The sequence below is a fragment of the Mizuhopecten yessoensis genome, unplaced genomic scaffold, assembly GCF_002113885.1.
Source record: "Mizuhopecten yessoensis strain PY_sf001 unplaced genomic scaffold, ASM211388v2 scaffold8387, whole genome shotgun sequence".
NCBI lineage: Eukaryota > Metazoa > Mollusca > Bivalvia > Pectinida > Pectinidae > Mizuhopecten > Mizuhopecten yessoensis.
In genome coordinates this window covers 173,435-189,661 of record NW_018407522.1, presented here as the reverse complement: position 1 = coordinate 189,661, position 16,227 = coordinate 173,435, and the positions used below count along the sequence as shown (strand labels likewise).

At 36.1% G+C, this 16,227-nt stretch overlaps 1 protein-coding gene across 9 annotated transcripts in view; it reads right to left on the bottom strand.

The window, feature by feature from the left end:
• Window positions 1-9,094, bottom strand: part of LOC110455825 (cdc42-interacting protein 4 homolog) — a 54,857-nt gene extending 45,763 nt beyond the window's left edge. For all 9 annotated transcript variants that reach the window (XR_002463503.1, XM_021506215.1, XM_021506221.1 and 6 more), the window contains exons 1-5: window positions 8,956-9,094; window positions 3,003-3,118; window positions 2,282-2,332; window positions 1,181-1,328; window positions 725-787 (exon numbers count right to left, since the gene is read on the bottom strand). Coding sequence is in view for 8 of the 9 variants with exons in the window: in XM_021506215.1 (XP_021361890.1) it covers window positions 725-787; window positions 1,181-1,328; window positions 2,282-2,332; window positions 3,003-3,118; window positions 8,956-8,979 (402 nt within the window). In the remaining variant the exon portion in view is untranslated. The remainder of the gene's footprint in view (window positions 1-724; window positions 788-1,180; window positions 1,329-2,281; window positions 2,333-3,002; window positions 3,119-8,955) is intronic.
• Between the last annotated feature and the right edge of the window lie 7,133 nt (window positions 9,095-16,227).

Sequence of the window (16,227 nt, the reverse complement as noted above, 5' to 3'; positions counted from 1 at the left end):
AATGACCTTCTCATTCACAGATACAAATTAAACATGTTGACCTCCCTTGATGTAAAACCAGGGCATTCATTCCCAAGGGCCAATCTCTTGGATGCTGCACCCATCGCTATCTGGCCTAATTTAAATCATGGGAGGTTCCATTTTGTCTCTGTGTGATTTAAATATGCAACCCACCACTTATAGGGCGTCTGGTGCTAAAATGTTTTTTGGGAGGTCCCCATCAAACATGTAGTTCAAATATGTATTGACACACTTTTATATCCAGGGGTTTTGCCAGATGTTTATAGGGTCCGGTACGGGGACCCATTCCCAATTGAAAAATTACCCTGTATTTTCTTAATTTCAGTATTTATTTTCCAAATTAGATAAAAAAGCATGTTTAAACAAGTTTCCAGTTTTTATTTGTGCAACGTTAAAAGTATTACCGTCCATGAAAGAGCATTCAAAATACATGAATAACGGAAATTTGAAATTGTTTATTTATGGCTATATATTTTATTGTAGGAAAGAGCTAGAAAAAAACATTTTTGCAAATCACATTGTAGGTTTTATTTCTCAAAACTATTGAAAACTATCGAACCTGTACATGTGGGAACACTGACGATATTTCCCAATTTTTGCCAAATGCCGATGATATTTTCCCAAATCCTGCTCAGGGGCCCTTTCCCAAAATAGCTGGCAAACCCCCTGATATCAGACCGATTGATGGACGTTAATATCAAACCTTTTCTAGCTGTGCCTTAGATACTTTCAACTGCTCCTGTACTTTAGATCCATCTAATAAATACTACAAAGGAAGAGAAACAAAACTTAATATCTCGCCCAAAGATTATGGGGTTTTTTCATCTCTACACATTTTAACTACAATTTTCCTTAATCATTAAGATGGCTGAATCATTTCAGTTCACAGAGGCTGTATCACACATTTGATAATACTGACCTACTTTGTAACACTTCTAAGATCTTCTATGATAGAAACACTTGAGTTGATACATATGAATTTAGCTCGGCCGACAGGAAAGAGATGACAGCAATACACCTATCAAGATTTGGATTTAACTCAAAATTAAACTTGATTAGTTTGACAACAATACTGACACCAACTCAGTGATCCAAGCACTCATCATGACCAGTAAAGTCTGACAACGTGTAAAACTCTTTTCACAAACATACTGTGTACCTTTTTGCGGTCGGCTTTGAGTTCAGCGATGAGAACCGTCAACTCCTTCATCACGGAGCTTTGTGTGTTTTCTGCGATCACTTCATGTTGTCCGGCCAGATCATGCAGTTCCTTGATCATATCCTGGAATCCGTTCGCCCACGTGTACCTGTGTTTCAGATAGAACAATGTTAGCGCTTATATAATTCTAAAAGTTGGGACCCAGACAGGCAGTAATATTTAATATTGTATCAATAGAACATTAGACTTATAAAGACCCCCTGCGCGTCAACATCCGGGCCAACAATCGTGATTAATATAAGTTAAAATGACTTGTTTCATAATTGAGGTAAAATAAATAAAGTTTATGTATACATAATATAACCCAAAAAACACATCTTTCAAACATTAACAATATTGTTTTGTTAACTCATTCACCCCTGAGATTTCATAATGAACTATTCCAACCTATGAATTGGAAGAGTTCAAATGTGTCTTTAGGGGTGAATGAGTTAATTTGACCAGACAGTAACAACACTTATACTGTGACAGCATTATGACTGGACAATGAACAGTTATATAATTAAGTACCATTTAGTGTATTAGCCCACAGCCAGAGGTAACTATTATACTAGTTTGGCCCATATAAAGGTATATTCATGTACATTTAATAAAATAAATGTTGATATTTTTTTTTACCAGCCGACATAAAATCTAGTAGCCCTGTAAATCTGACAAGAGCAAGTGTACACCCACTTCACCCCTGTGTTTGACTGGGCCGGCCATGAGAAGTCAATTTCTTACATTACATTATTGACATGAACAGACATCATACTTTACAACCTACATTTGTTATCACGTTACTCACAAAAGAACTGATGTGTGTACTGTCTCACAACTCCGGGGTTTGTAACCAGTTGTTTCATTTTTAACCATGCATCTTAATGAAACACTTGGCAAAGCTTCATAAAGCATCATACTTGAAATCTACTGTTAATCAACTTGGAGAAAATATGACAAGACACTGTGATTCATAAAATCACCGTATTATATTTCAAATAGTATATATATACACCCTACCAGTACCAACATTCAAACCCTTATTTTCTAAGCAATACTTACTGATATTCATCTTCATCTTTCTTCCTTGGTTGATAATTCTTGACTAATTTTCTGCAATGAGATTTATTTACCGGTAATTATGGAATTAATTAATTATTCATTTAATTCAATGTATTGAGATAAATCAAAAATCATAATTTTTAATTATAAACACAATTTATGAAATATCCCCTTCTTGGTTAGTTATTTTATCTACACAAAGGAAATACATGTGTATATGTAAATAAATATACTTTTAAAGAGTTTCAAATTTATTTGAACAGATTGCATCGTGGCAGTGTGATGAATTTTAAGAAACCTGAGATTAAAATTGGACAGCATTTATATAATATTAATTCATTTGACCAAATATAACAAAAGTCACAAACGGGTTTTTTTTAATTTGAAATTTTCTGAGTTTTTCATGAATATTAAGAGTAATTGTATCACCAAAGCACTGTAATCATATAACCAATTATATCGCTGTAGTGATCAATTTTGTTAACTTCAATATAACGTAACATAATGTCAGTAATAAACATTTCAACAAGTGGTATCAATGGCCAAGAAAAAGTTGGACAAGTTGATTATAATGATGAACACATGGCATGGGTTGACATGGGTTTAACGTACCCTTTCACCACTGTAGACCATAATGGACTCATTCAGATTGATGTATGGTAGAGTCTACTAAAGTAACCTAGGGGTGAAATGGTTAAACTGTGGTCCTGGGAAAACTTACTTGAGTTTATTGGCATATTCAAATTCTATAGAACATCTCTCTTTAAGGAAGTGTTGGTACCGCTCGCAAAAGTCTATGCCTTTCTGGGTGTGATCTGCTACGATGTCATACTGATCCTGGAAACACAAACACAGCAGTACTGTTAACATGTTACACACATCCCGTTCTCTAAGTTTTAAATCAATACATGTGTGGTGGTGCAGTCATACAGTGTTACATCAGAGGTATTGGGACATCAAATATTGAAATAAAAACCTGAGTTATTAGACTGATCCTGCTTGTTGACGGAGATAAATGGATAATGTTACTACACTATGTAATAGTGTTACTACATCATGTAATAATGTTACTACACTATGTAATATGTACCGTTTTTGATCTACATCGTGTACATGGGAAAAAACACCCTTTATGAGTGATCGTTCCCTTTTTGAGGTCAAAGCGTCCCATTCTTTCAACATAATTTACAGAACAACTTTAGAAGAAGTGACTATAATAGCTATGTATACATGTGTATTAGAATTCGGAAAGGTTTTTCATTCATCCTACTATTTGTCCAAAATTGCCAAGTGCCCAGGGCACTTATTATGGCAAATACGGTAATTGAAATTAGTATGTACAATCTATCTAGTGACCTCTATTAGTTTGGTGCCTGTAGCTATGATAAGTATGTTTCCCTACCAGACTTTGTTTATATAATTATACCCATACAACACAATCTGTCCCCGTCGATGTGCCTTTCTCATAATGAATCATGACACAACATCTGGCCGAAACTATTTCATTACGCTGAAAGTGGAAAAGCTTGTGCAGCGGAAATTTTCCCTTTTTCCCTTTTACGACAATAGTGTTCAGATATATACCCTATTACTATGTTACATATACCGGTATTATATGACCTTAATTAAATATCATCGAACTTAAGACAAACAACCTTCGAGTTCATTACAGGACCTGAACATATTTAGACTTCAGAATTAGATATATAGCTAGGGTACCAGTAAGTACAGCTGCAGTAATTGGAGTACAGGACCTGTATCTACATGAAGGAAAGAGACATTTGAGCTACAGTATATATATATATATATATATATATATAGAATAAAAACAAATTTTTCAGATCGTCCGCTATATATATATATATATCCCGACTATATCATCATAAGATCTATGACCTTTGATGTAGACCATACATTATATGTGACTTTTGACTTTAGTGAACCTATAACCTAGAGATACACACTTCCAGTACAATATCTGCTGGCAGAATATCTACAGTATTTGGGATAACCTATATAGAGTGTGCAGACCAAGGGTAGAGGGCACCAGAGCTGGGGTATCAAATCTGGAGCAATGACATACATGTATACCCTAGCTAGTCTAGTACTATAAGACATATATACACTGTATATTTATATTAACATATAGGGTAAGACCTAAGGACATACTGTCTGGAGCATAAGAGTTTTAGACCAAGTAAGTAAGACCTCGGGTACACTTACTACACATGTATGGGTAAGACCTTCAAACAAGATAATTGTCTTTATTATTTCAAGAAACAGATTTGACAAAATGTCATGAAAGTGAAACGGAATGGATCAACCCTACCAGCTGTCTACTGGTACAAGTAACATGTTTTAGCTGGTGAACTTTTATCAAAACAGCTGTAGAACATACACTTGTCTGAGAGCGACTAGGCCTGTAACATGTACAGAATTCCTGTCTACTGTAGCAGACTATCTGTGATATCTCAGCTATTGGGATTTGGCTAACACCTGTCCTGACTCTAGCCCTGTGTAACACAAACATAACCATAATGATAGGAATCTGGTAACAAGCGTGTGTGATTTTTGACCTGTTGTATGTCATATTTAATCATTGTAAAACAACATCTTAATAGCATGATAAAAAGCAACAGCTAAGAGAAGTCTTAATGAGGCTGCTGCTGCTGCCTGCTACCATCGTCTATATTGCACATCTGCACATAATGATACTCAGACATGATACAACAAAATATGAAATGAAAACAGACAAGAATGTTGGGGGGTAAATGAGTAATTGTATGATAATTTTATCAATAATGTGCATGATTGCAGGAGATTGATACTTATCGTGTGTTTTTAACAAAGCCATATATCCTTTATAAAAAAAAATTTTTTTTTACAGTTTCCCGAGTAGGTAGGTAGGGAATTTCATTTTTTAGAAATTTCATATTTTCTTCATAACCCCCAAAGTTTCAGTGATTTCTCAGCAGGAAATAATTGGTTCTATTTATAGAAATCCCATATTTTCTTCATAAAACCCCGAAGTTTTGGCAATTTTTAACAGGAAAAACTTGTTCTATCAAAATTTCCCAAAAATGGTTTAAGTAGGTGCAATTTTAGCGAGTTGGTTGTGAAACTGCAAACAAACAATTTTTTAAAGAGGGTCCAGTGTTTAGCAATACATTAAAGAAATGTGTGTAAGCTTGATAGTGATTTGTACCATTAATGAATGTATGTTGTCACAAGAAAATGGAACTAATCATTATAATGTGTGCAACAGTAACACATACAAAATAATGTGTGAGCGTAAAAGATTTGATATTACATATGATACCAGTTATATGTGGGCGTCAAAGAATTTTAACCGTTGTAATAGCCGGTTGCTGGTTTCAAGGATATTAATTATAGGAGCAGTTCTCTCATATTTTTAAACAAAGTGTAGCTGAATCAAGTCATTTCGGGACATATATAACAACTATTGTACATACGCTTACGGTGTAGCCTAATCAACATCGATTTGGTGGACAACTCGTACACATTTTAAACCTTTGTGTGCATATATGCTTCACTGGTCATTTGTCTGATGAAGGTGACAGTGTACATATTGTACTAGCTACATATATAGCCATCTACCATCTAAAATCCACTTTTGTGCTATCTGTACTGGTCACCAATTTTCAGTCTCTGTGATCATGAGTAAATGTACATCTATACAGGTCATGTACAAATGTTGCTAATATGTATGTCTACAATATCCATTTCAATATTGATATTGTAAGATGGTAATTATAACTTCAGTTCAGGAAAGTTACTTTCACATTGATTCACCATATAATTAATTGGTCTTCACTTTGATTTTACACCTAGACCTATAAATGTATAATTATGAGAATTTTATTAAATTTTTAATTGTTACTGAATATATATACTGTATACTGATTACCAATTCTCACTTGACGTAGTTACAACTAATACACATGTACTGCACAATATATTTCAACTCCATTCCAACAGCATTCACTTCCTGGTTGAAATATGACTATTTTCCTGTTGCAATTCATGTGTGAACCAGATTATTTCCGGTGACATGTATACATATATAGCAACATACAGCACTGAATCAAAGAAATGTATTATACTGTATAAGAAAATACTTGGAATGATAACACTGACTGCTATTAGGACGACACAGCCTGGTTACATATATATACCCAAATGTACACTCCTTATTATGTTCTTTTTAACGACTAAATACTGTGAACCTATAAATTTACTTAAAATGCAGTTGAAAAGTAAAAGAAAATTCTGGTTCTGATAACATTTCAAAAGAAACAAATATATATATATATAGTAAAAAGTCTAATTAAAGTGGATGAATTTGAAAATATCTATAGCTAGGTCACAGTGTTCTACATCTGATATACTGTTAGGTTATGATCAATGAAACACCAAATATTATTATAGGTCACAGTACCGTTTCCAATATGAAACCAAATACAGCCAGGCAGGTGAATGAAGTTGGTTGGTGCCCCCCACCCCCATTGTCATTCTAAATAAAATTAATTGTTTCTAGTGTGATATAGAAAAAAGAAGTTACTCCTTTATATTGATAACTAGTACTAAATGTACATCACCACACTCAGTTTACATTTTGTGTCTCAGTGATTTTGGTATTCAGATACTGGAGTTCAGGACTCATGTTTTTGCTGTGGGACTAGCCAGCATTACCAGAATGTGTTTCATGTATTATTTTTAGAAAATAAAATGGGACTCATCAACTTTTTGAAAATGTTGTAAAACTGACGGGAAATGAAAACAAAATAGAACCAAGGCAGGTAGTACATTTGTATTTCAGTTAAAAGTGGTAGAAACAGGGGGAATAAAGCTGAAATAGGTGAAAATTATGCTGGAATTGGAGAGATGAACTGGCCCATAATCGGCCATAAACAAGGCCTGTATATATATCCATGAATGACCACTGGTACCTGTTCCTGTCTAAACTCTATAAATTTTGTATTGACAATAAATTATTACAGAATTAGAATTATACTTGAATAAGGTTTCTCTCCAGACAAACCTGTCAGTAAAAATTGAATGAAGCCCCATAACTCCACAAAATAAACAGGAAAAAAATCTGAAATGCTACTCATTCAAGCTATATTTGTAAACTAATGTACATGTACATAGTTTCATTAGGATATGAACATTACTAAAGACAGAAAAGAGTGTTGTCCACTTGATAAGGAAAAATAAATGGTAATCAATACAGGGTATATCACAATGATATGTTGTTGACAAGCATACAAACATGTACAAGATCAAAAATGACAAGCGTTGTTTTGTGTTTTGGTGACAATGACCCAGTGAAGGGTACAATAAATGTGGAATTTTAAAATTAGGTTAGAGTGTCGGGCATTTCATTCATGAGTTTAGAAAAATTGAGAGACCAAATAACAGAATAGAAAAGTACCAGGTATTTTTTTACCAAGTGTTGATGGAACTACAGTTCTACATTTTGTTCCTTAGTCCGCTAAAACTGACCATAATTGGCGGCTCAAAAATTCTGATCAGTCGCATGTTTATGTCAGCTATCAACTGCTCTTTAAAATGTGTGGATTGTCGCCAGCGATTGAGAGCGTTTTAGTTAAATGTTTGTTTAGAAAATATGTATACCTATTTATTTCAGTTGATTCATTTCTCACTCACTTGACTAGATGTCCTGTCCGTACTCAATATATGATGGACGCCACATCGTTTTATTCAATCGAGGTGAACTTTTGAGCCTGCAATTATGGTCAGTTTTACAGGACTACTTATACCTATGTTTACAATTTACAAACTTAGGACTTGATTTTATTAGACAATGATATATTTTGGTATGTGAATGCAACAAATGGTTTATTTATTAAATACGGAATATAAATATGGCAGAAAGAGAGTCTGACCCAATTTACCCAAATCAAAAAAAAGAGAAACACAAAGCATGCATGGACGTATAACGTATTATACGACTCTGATACATGTAAATATTGCATCTAGGAAACATCAATCAAAACATGTTGTGAGAGTGTCAGTGAATACATGGTTTACAGACACCCTGTATAACAGTACATACTGGGTGATACAAATTAAAAGACTGCCATGAAAACATTCCATGAATGGAATCATGATTAATTGAGGACAAGCTCTACAGGTTCCGGTCGTATTTCCATTCATATAACATAACCATAACATGCTGACAAGCACCGTGTCGGTCAGGTTTATATATTAGTTGGGCGATGTGGATACATAGCAATTTGTTGATGAGGAACACAGCTGGTGGCAAAGTGTGTTTTCTGATGAACAACACAGTTAAAGGGGACGATGTTTGTAATCGGTCGGCGGACAGGAAGTTTTTTCGTGCCAGTTGGTACCATGCAAATGACATTGGTCTCTGGTCTATATAATCCATATGGCCTCTTTCATGGTCTTGCTATTCTATTCAACTAACCACATCACTTTTTCTTATCGATATGTTTAAGATGCGTATGTGTCTAAAGTGTCCCTAAGCCGTCGTCCGGCAGAACCCGTCACCAGACGTCCGAGTTGACAACCCGAAGAACAAACGATGATCGCTTCCTCATTCAATGTAAACATTGTATGATTTCCCTAACGCATCCATAAATCCCACTGCTAATAGAATAACTTACCCATAACTCTGTTCCCCAATTCATTGTTGCATTTATAAGCCAGTAGGCTAAGAAGAGCACGTATCGTCTAAGTAATCTTCATTGAATATCACACCCTGCATTGAATCTATTTTCCAATATGGCTGTCTTCTGAGTCACGCTCAAATAACGTTTGGAACGAGATCTCGCAGAGAAAGCTAATCCACCCACTGTCTCCAATATATATATATATATATATACATGTATGCTGCTAATATGCGATGAGGGTAACGATGACATCATGTAGCCTACTCAGAAGTTCGATATTCACTTTGTCAGTTTTGGTATATATCCAAGTAGTCGCAACTACAACTATACGAAGCGTTCTGTCTAGAACATAAATTTTGTAGTCGGCAGTATGGCCTCTATTATGATCAATTTGTTCTTGAAAAGCATTATGTCAGCTTATTGCAGACACATACATTTAGTGTTTAGTGTTGAAGTGTTGTCCATAACGACTCTAAAGTATATCTAGTTTGTGTCCCTACATATGCCTTTGTTATACAGGCCTATGCAATATTTAAAAGATGTAATTTATTTGCCTAGTAAACCGATTATACTAAAATGTATGCTAACCAGGCTTTCAGAACGGAATGAGTTGTTCGTCGATGCGGAACTAGGAAACGGGAAATTGTAATCTTTACGTTTATGGGTGTATTTTGCAAAATAATTAATACCACAAATTAATAGCATTTTTGTTAATTTATTTAGAAAAGAAAATAATTTATGAATTAATGCATATATATCACATTTATGTATGTATACATGCTTTTCTATGGTTTTGTTTGCGATTGACTTCTCGGGCTCTGGGTAAAGGTAAAAGGTGATGGGAGGGGTCGGAGGGTTTTGATATTACTCGTCTCTAAGGTCATCAAACCATCAAAGAATCAGTATTTCATGTTTATTACGTCACAATTAAAACAAGGGCTGGATCCGATTCAAAAACTTAAAGAGTTAGTCTTTTTTTCATCATTTGTGCGATAAGGAAGAATAATAGAGTTCAAACACATTGCTCATCAATTATATCTACTTTATAGACCCTATTTATTTTACAACAATTATGAAACAAGTTATCTCTACTTATATTAATCACCCGGATGTTAGCGCGGGAAGGGGGGGGGGGGGGTTGTTGGAGGAAACCGGAGTACTCAGAAAAAAAACCACGTGACCCATGATCACGTCCGATCAGGGAATCGAACCCCCGGCCGCCTTGGTTAAAGGCAAGTGCGCTATCCACTACACCAACCGACCACCCTACTATTTTCAATTAAATCTTTAGCACTGTAAGACTATAAGATAAGATATTCCTAAATAACTGACCGTCTCCTTTATGTCATATGCGAATACGAGCGTTACCAATGGAGTATAGAGGATGCAAATATGACCGCCTTGGCCTATCATTTTTTTAACACATTTATGGGTGGACGCCAAGGAGATGCCAACGGCCCGTCTCTGTTTTCTGATATTGCTTCAACTTAGCATGTAAAAGGATTGTGGTATTGTAAATGTTTTCCATTGCATCGTTCGCGACTACACGGGGCAGTTTTGGGACCTACGATATGGTCCTCGTTACAATTAAAAGTTGTTGTTATTGTTCTAGTATGTGTTTCCGCCCCAACAAAGATTTTCACACAATCAGTTATTTTGGACAAGTGATCAGGGTACGCAGGTGGAGAAACAAACAACATTAAAAAAACCTACTTAAGTTTAACTTTTATTTTTCATTTCCACCGCTTTAATGAGCAATTATATGTTTGTTTCCGGGATACTTTTTTTAACTAGTTTGACAAACAAGAAATCATAAGATTTTTAATTACCAAAGCAGTACACATTTTACAACAAGTCAAAGTCATGGATCGGTATGAAAGCTTACGTAATAAAGAAAACGAAACTGAACCATTCAAAGCCGGAAGAATATTTAAGTTGATATTTCCGAGCCATCGAGCCGAAGACTGTAAACAAAATCATATGTCAACGTCTTCAATACATTTCCATATGTGATGTATCAATGAATCTGCTGAGTCTCTCGAAATAATTCATTACGTCATCTTTGTGGAGTCCATCTGTCCGTTTGTAAAAATTAAATGAAAATGTTTTTTGTTGGTAATTCAATTCAAAACAGACAATTGTGTTTTAAACAAGAGGTGTATTGGTCTTAGCGGTCAACTGAGATTTTATTTATATTTAACATTTTATTTTGAGACGTGAACATCCCCGGATCCTTTGATATGAATCAAAAGAATCTCGCGGTATCGTAACGGTAAAATTGACTGGCTTTGAAGTCGGGTGTCGTTCCTCTGTAATCGTCAAAGGACAGGTATCAGCCGCAGTGACATGATAGTGTGTTACAGCTATATTTTCACCTGACGCCAATCAAATAGCTAGCCGCATACCTTCACTTTTGCTATGACCAAAATGCTTAAACACAAAGATGGTTGATGTAATGGTGTATTGCCAGACAAGGCTAGTACCTGTGACTGTGACATATTCCAGGGCCCCTGGAGTGTCGAAGATGAGACGTGAATTGAAAACAACCTGTATCAACAACAAGATGATTACATCATCCATCACGTCAGCAACAAAAACTACTAAAACGCATTCAAATGAATTATGTTCCTAATAGGAAATTTCGTCATTTTATCTCTATATTCATTTGTTCGGTCAAGTAGGGCACATACCAAACGGTTAGACCTAAGGGCATGTAATTAACAGTGGTTTTTTTTTATAATAGTTCATTACCCAAGGGCTTCAACGTAAGATTTATTCCCTAGCGTGTTCTATAGTTAAGCTACACAGAGGCATTGTTTACGTGTACTAGTACACTATTGATCCATCTCCAGGGGCACATTGGAACCGGAGTTTAAATATGAAATAGGTTTTCAAAATGACAGTCGTAGCACTTACGGCCATATTGGATTTTTATTGTTCTGCAAAATAGCAGCACTGTGTCAGAACCGTCGGTAGATAATTCCTACTAACTATTTCAGTTATATCGGCTGGCTTTAAAACTTGAGTTTGAGCTTGGTATATATGCATTTTAAAACCTTTTTAAAATGGCGGCCGTGACGGCCATATTGGATTTCCGATCGACGTGATAAATAACACTTCTTCGTCAGAACCACCAGTAGATCATCCGTACCACGTTTCAGTAAAACCAGGCCGTAGAATTTTAGATTTAGTTTGAAATAGATTTTGTTTGTTTAAAAATGGCGGATGTGGCGGCCATATTGGTTTTCTGATAGACCCAAACTATAGCAGGATTTTCTCAGTATGATGTCTGTAACATTCAGTAATATTTCAGTTTAGTTGAAAATGTTAAATGCTAGTGAACGACGAACGACGCAGGACAACAGAGAGAGAAAATAGATCGCAAAAAGTAACCTGGGGCTTTTATACTACAATGTAGATCTTATACATAATAATATCAAAAGAAGATTATCTTGCGCATTTTTTTTTTTTTTTTTTAAATGACCCAAACACTTTTCGCATGAAAGAAAATCCGTTGAAAACAAAAAACATAGAAGTGTATTTAAAATCGTCGTTGACCGACAACATGTTCAGCCATTCAGAAATGTCTCTTACAGAGAGCTGAGGAGTACTACCTCCAAATGCAGTGTTAATTGTTTATTCGTTAATATATAGTCTGCGTAGATATGCCTCATTCAGAACTACAGTATACTGAATATGATATAATCCTCCATGTTGGTGGATAAGCCAGGCGCGTAGCTGCTATGAAAGCAAATATGCAGTTACTTGAACGCTTGAACGGCATCCAAATGGATATAGTTATTGTGTGTTGTCCGAAAAGTGCCTTTAATTTTGCTATGACTAATTCCAGGGTGCAGAGAGCGAAAGTGAGCGTAACCCCTGAGTATCGAGAATGTCATATTTGATGACCGATCGGAAAATTAAACGCATTACGTACATATATACACATGCCTACCAAATAGCATGTCAAGTGTTATAAGTATCCGGCCAGTAGTTTCTGAGGAATGCTCCAGAAATCATTTGTGACTTGTGACATTGAGGCAATTCTCATATGTGACTTATCAACAGTGATATCTAGACCGGTTCATCCTGGCTGTGTACTGGTAAGCACGAGTTCGATTCCCAACGTCGGGGGCAACCTACGTAGTACTTAGCAAAATATATCAAATCCAATTCTGTGAGAGGGCTTGTATAGGCCATATGTTCGTTGCCAAATTCCGTTTGTTCTTGTGATTTGTACAATAAAATATTCTGAAATGAAATATGATTCTGTAAGAATGATCAAATTATTGTAAGTAGTTTCTCTCTGTAGCCATAACGTATTGTCTGTAATTGTGTTGTCCACTGATGCATTACCTGTTTTGTTTGAAACTCTGTAAGCGAGGAGTCGAAAGACTCCGCAAAGAACTTTAACTAGAAGCGGGCACTGACATGATAGAATGTACTACAAGTATTATTTCGTTTGTCTCTTGACAGCCGTTGTGAAATTATCCATTATCCGCGTCAGATTGGATGTATGCAAAGAAAAAAGCAGAAAACAAAAATCAGCAACCGTGCAATTGACACGAGGAAAAGGCATACAGAAAATTTCAGTCAATAACAAAATACAAACGCAAAAGAAAAAAATCACTAAATATCGTTGTATAGATTTGCACTATATCTAGCTTTAAAAGGGGTACTGCTTGGGGTAAGCCTCCCCTAATATACATCTCTAAAATACGTTGTCTCATGGTTAAGTCTCGCTTAGCATACATCTCTAAAATACGTTATCTCATGGTTAAGTCTCGCTTAAGCATACATCTCTAAAATACGTTGTCTCATGGTTAAGTCTCGCTTAACATACATCTCTAAAATACGTTGTATCATGGTTAAGTCTCGCTTAGCAAACATCTCTAAAATACGTTGTCTCGTGGTTAAGTCTCACTTAGCATACATCTATAAAATACGTTGTCTCAAGGTTAAGTCTCGCTTAAGCATACATCTCTAACATACGTTGTCTCATGGTTAAGTCTCGCGTAGCATACATCTCTAAAATACGTTCTCCCATGGTTAAGTCTCGCTTAGCATAAATCTATAAAATACGTTGTCTCATGGGTAAGTCTCGCTTAAGCATACATCTCTAACATACGTTGTCTCATGGTTAAGTCTCTCTTAGCATACATCTCTAAAATACGTTCTCCCATGGTTAAGTCTCGCTTAGCATGCATCTCTAAAATACGTTGTCTCATAGTTAAGTCTCGCTTAGCATACATCTCTAAAATACGTTGTCTCATGGTTAAGTCTCGCTTAGCATACATCTATAAAATACGTTGTCTCATGGTTAAGTCTCGCTTAAGCATACATCTCTAAAATACGTTGTCTCATGGTTAAGTCTCGTTTAGCATACATCTCTAAAATACGTTGTCTCATGGTTAAGTTTCGCTTAGCATACATCTCTAAAATACGTTGTCTCATGGTTAAGTTTCGCTTAGCATACATCTCTAAAATACGTTGTCTTATGGTTAAGTATCGCTTAGCATACATCTCTAAAATACGTTGTCTCATGGTTAAGTTTCGCTTAGCATACATCTCTAAAATACGTTGTCTCATGGTTAAGTTTCCCTTAGCATACATCTCTAAAATACGTTGTCTCATGGTTAAGTATCGCTTAGCATACATCTCTAAAATACGTTGTCTTATGGTTAAGTCTCGCTTAGCATACATCTCTAAAATACGTTGTTTCATGGTTAAGTATCGCTTAGCATACATCTCTAAAATACGTTGTCTCATGGTTAAGTCTCGCTTAGCATACATCTCTAAAATACGTTGTCTTATGGTTAAGTCTCGCTTAGCATCGTGTCCATTTTCACTTTGGTTATAGTCGGTTTCGGTCTTATTAAAAGGTTTACCTTAGAAATACAAATTTATCAGCATGCGTCTTTGAACTTCTGGACGTTATGGATCAATACATGTGGGGCCGCTTCACTAAATCTGTTAGACTTCACGTTTATCTACATCATATATCAGTCCACTTCATACATTCCTAATCTGCATTTGAGCTGACTTCTGATGAAATATGGGAAACTGTCCCTATGGTTCATTTAAGCATTGAACTTTTCCCATCTGTCTCTCCTCTCCACCTCCTCTCTTATTCCAGCCCCTCTCCCTTTTTCCAACACCAACGATCTCTGTGTATTAACCTCAATCTTAGCGTTCATCAATATCATAACCGATTCCGTATGACAAAGAGCGCGTGTCCGGCTTTCCTAATCTAGTCGGCTAAGTATGTAAGGCAGGAATTCACAGAAGGACTTGGAGTGACTCAGGAGAAAGGCAAATGCGGCACGGAATGTGATTGGACTTTAGAAAAGTAGAAGGATATGTGTGTATAGATTAGGTATACTACTTACGCCAACTCGATTAGGAAAATCACACAGGCGATCTCAAGTAAACTCTCCGAATAACTAAAATTTAAAACTATACGTTGTTGTCCCTGATCCTATCATTACCTCTTTTGCTGTAACCCATCTTTAACATCTTATATATATGTTATTTGACACAATAATTTTGTATATATATTTATCTGTTACGTAAAGGACGTAAGTAAGTTGCAATAACATTTTTCCAATCCATTTGTCTTTTGTTGCAATAAAATGCAATATGAATGCCAACTGGACAAAGGCAAATGCAATGAAGCGCGCCAGCGCTTCATGTTGGATTAGCCTTTGTCCAGTTGGCATTCATTTTGCCTATGAATGCCAACTGAAAGCAGTTCAATACAAATATTTACCATTTTTGGAATATGTCTTGCTACCCACTTCTCAGCCATCCCAGTCTTGTTTACCAATTTCTCAGCCATCCCAGTCTAGTATAACCTACTCTCAGCCATCCCAGTCCCGTCTACCCATTTCTCAGCCATCCCAGTCTCGTCTACCTTCTAAGCCATCCCAGTCTCGTCTACCCACTTCTCAGCCATCCCAGTATCGTCTAACCACTTCTCAGCCATCCCAGTCTCGTCTAACCACTTCTCAGCCATCCCCGTCTCGTCTACCCACTTCTCAGCCATCCCAGTCCCGTCTACCCATTTCTCAGCCATCCCAGTCTCGTCTATCTTCTAAGCCATCCCAGTCTCGTCTACCCACTTCTCAGCCATCCCAGTCTCGTCTAACCACTTCTCAGCCATCCCAGTCTTGTCTAACCACTTCTCAGCCATCCCCGTCTCGTCTACCCACTTCTCAGCCATCCCAGTCTCGTCTACCCACTTCTCAGCCATCCCAGTCTCGTCTA